Source organism: Lagopus leucura, unplaced genomic scaffold (assembly GCF_019238085.1).
Source record: "Lagopus leucura isolate 7727_CA_CO unplaced genomic scaffold, USGS_WTPT01 33942-0_obj-0_obj, whole genome shotgun sequence".
Classification (NCBI taxonomy): Eukaryota; Metazoa; Chordata; class Aves; order Galliformes; family Phasianidae; genus Lagopus; species Lagopus leucura.
In genome coordinates, this window is record NW_024963155.1 from 1 (window position 1) to 2681 (window position 2681).

A 2681-nucleotide genomic window follows, 5' to 3' on the forward strand; every position below is an offset into this window, starting at 1 on the left:
CCCATATCCCCACCCCCCACCCCCTGTATCACCCCGCACGACGGTACCCGGTGGCTCCGGGCGGAGCGGCGGTTGCGGGAGAAGCGCGGTCGGGCCCCGGAGCGCCGCCCCCGGGCAGAGCGCAGCCCCCGCCCCACCGCGCCCCGTCCCCGGAGGAGCCCTCAGCCCCGGGGCCGCCCCTCCTTTGTGTGCGGCGCCGCCGTCACCGGCACCGGAGCGCCGGGAGCACCGAACCGGGCGCCGGGAGCCGAAAAAAAGGGCACCGGGAGCGCCGAATCGGGTAACGGGAACACCGGGAGCACCGGAACGGACACTGGGAGCGCCGAACCGGCATCGGGGGTGCCGGGAAGACAGAACCGGAGACACCAAAAGACGGGAAAGGAGAACTGGGAGTAGCGGGAGTGGGCAAAAGGGGAACGGGAGCTGAGAAACGGGCGGCGGGAGCACCGGATCCGATCGCCGAGAGCACCCGAAGCACCGGATCCAATCACTAAGAGCGCCGAATCAGGCACTGGGAGCGCCGGGAGCGCCAGGATTGGGGCCTGGGAGCACCGAACCGAACACTGACAGCACCGGGACCACCAGGATAGGGCATCGGGAATCAGGAAAAGGGCATTGGGAGCACCAGGAGCACCGGATCTGAGCATCGGCGGCACCGGCACCACCAGAACCGGGCAGCAGGAGCTCTGGGAGCGCCAGAACTGGGAGCCAGAAGCAGGGAAAGGGCAGCGGGAGCTCCAAAACCGAACACCGACCGCTCCGGGAGCACCGGGATTGGGCACCGGGAGCAGCAGAACCGAACACCGGGAGCACCGGGAGGGCACCGGGCGGAGGGCGCGGCCCTGAGCGCCGGCGGCCCCATGAAGGAGCCCGACGCCATCAAACTCTTCGTGGGGCAGATCCCGCGGCACCTGGAGGAGAAGGACCTGAAGCCCATCTTCGAGCAGTTCGGGAAGATCTACGAGCTGACGGTCATCAAGGACAAATACACCGGGATGCACAAAGGTGGGGTGCGGGCAGTGGGAATGGGGAGGGGGAACAGGGGTGGTGAGCAGGCGCCAGGAGCTGCGCGCAGTCGTGGGGCCTGAGGGTGGCCCCTGGGCACTGGGAACGGCCCTACATACAGTCCTACATGCAGCCCTATGGACAGGGGCAGCCCTACATACAGCCCTATGGCACGGGCACAGCCCTGAGTACAGCCCCATAGGCCCAAAGCCCTACAGGCAGCTCTGGAGCCCAAGAGCAGCCCCACGGCTGCAGAACAGCACTACAATCCGGGTACGGTTTGCTCTTACGGGGTGGGGGCTGTGCTCTACAGGGCAAGGGGTGCGGGTGGGCCCTGTGGAGCTCTTAGGACTGTGGTGGGGCAGCGCCTGTATGGATGGTGTGGGGTGGAGGTGGTGAGTGGGGTGTGATGGTTGTATGGGGCGCGATGTCGTGCAATGGTTATGGAGGGTGAGATGCAGTGTGGGATGTGTGCAGGGTTGTGGCGAGAGAGCTGGGTGTGTGTGGGGTCTGGTGGTCGTGTTTGGGGCGTGCAGCGGTTGTATGGGGTACAGCGGTTGTGTGGGGAGCGTGCAGCGGGCATCTGGGGGCGTCGTGGCTGTGTGTGGAGTGTGGGATGGTTGTATGGGCTGTGATGGTTGTAGATGGAGCTCAGGGTGGGCGCATGGGGGATGCTGGTTGTATGGGCCATGTGATGGCTGTTTGGGGCTGTGTGGGGTGTAACGGTTGTAGGGGTGCCTGGCGGTTGTGTGATGGCTGTATGTGGGGTGTTGTTGTGCTGTGGGGTCTGAGCAGGCCCTGAGGCCGTGCTGATGGACACCACAGCTTGGGGCGGGGGGGTGGTGAAGGGCTGTGGGGACCCCACTACCACCCAAACTGCGGGCTGTGGGGTCGGGGGTCTCTGTGTCCCCCCCCCCAACACCCTTGTTGTTCCCCCATAGGATGCGCCTTCCTCACCTACTGCGCCCGTGAGTCGGCCCTGAAGGCGCAGAGTGCCCTCCATGAGCAGAAAACGCTGCCGGGGGTGAGTGCCCCCCCCAAAAAAAACCCCTTACGCCTCCTTTGGGGTGTAGCGTCCCCCCCCTCCCCAATTTGCACACCTCGTGGGACGTGCAGGGGTTCCCATCCCGATGCACACACACACGCTTTGAGGGTGCACAGCACCCCATGTGCGCACGTTGGGGTGGTACAGTGACCCCCTTGCCCCCACTCCATATGGGTGCCCTTTCCCACTTATTATGGCCAGCGGCACCCAACCCTCTCTCCCCCCCCCCCCCCCAAAAAAAAAAAAAGACCTCTTTATGGGAGAGTTTAGTGGTTCCTGGGGACAAATGTGGGGAGGGGGAGTTCCCAAGTGTAAATACTGGGGGTACGCAGAAACCCTCCCCCCAATTGGGAATCCCAAAACATCCCCCTCAGGGCCAAAAATCCCAACACACAGACAACAAAAGAGGTCGTGGGGAGGAAATGCCATTTATATGGGGGGGAGAGCAAAGCATTTTGGGTGGATTCTCCTCTTAATTATGGCCAGGGACCCCTAGACACCCCCGTCCCCACAAAGACTCATTTCTAGAGGGGAATTATGGGGTCCTCAGATATTACGGGGGGTTGGAAGCCCAGGGGGAGGTCATCACGCAATCCCCACCCCGAACAATCCCTCCCCTCACTGTCCCCCC

General features: G+C 63.9%; 1 protein-coding gene across 1 annotated transcript; it reads left to right on the forward strand.

The window, feature by feature from the left end:
- Positions 1-212: 212 nt before the first annotated feature.
- On the forward strand, positions 213-2174 carry LOC122191010 (CUGBP Elav-like family member 3; the record flags this gene model as incomplete). Its single annotated transcript, XM_042891202.1, has 2 exons — positions 213-1005; positions 1947-2174. Coding segments are annotated over exons 1-2 (373 nt in total), but the record flags the coding sequence as incomplete, so codon positions are not given.
- Positions 2175-2681: the final 507 nt, after the last annotated feature.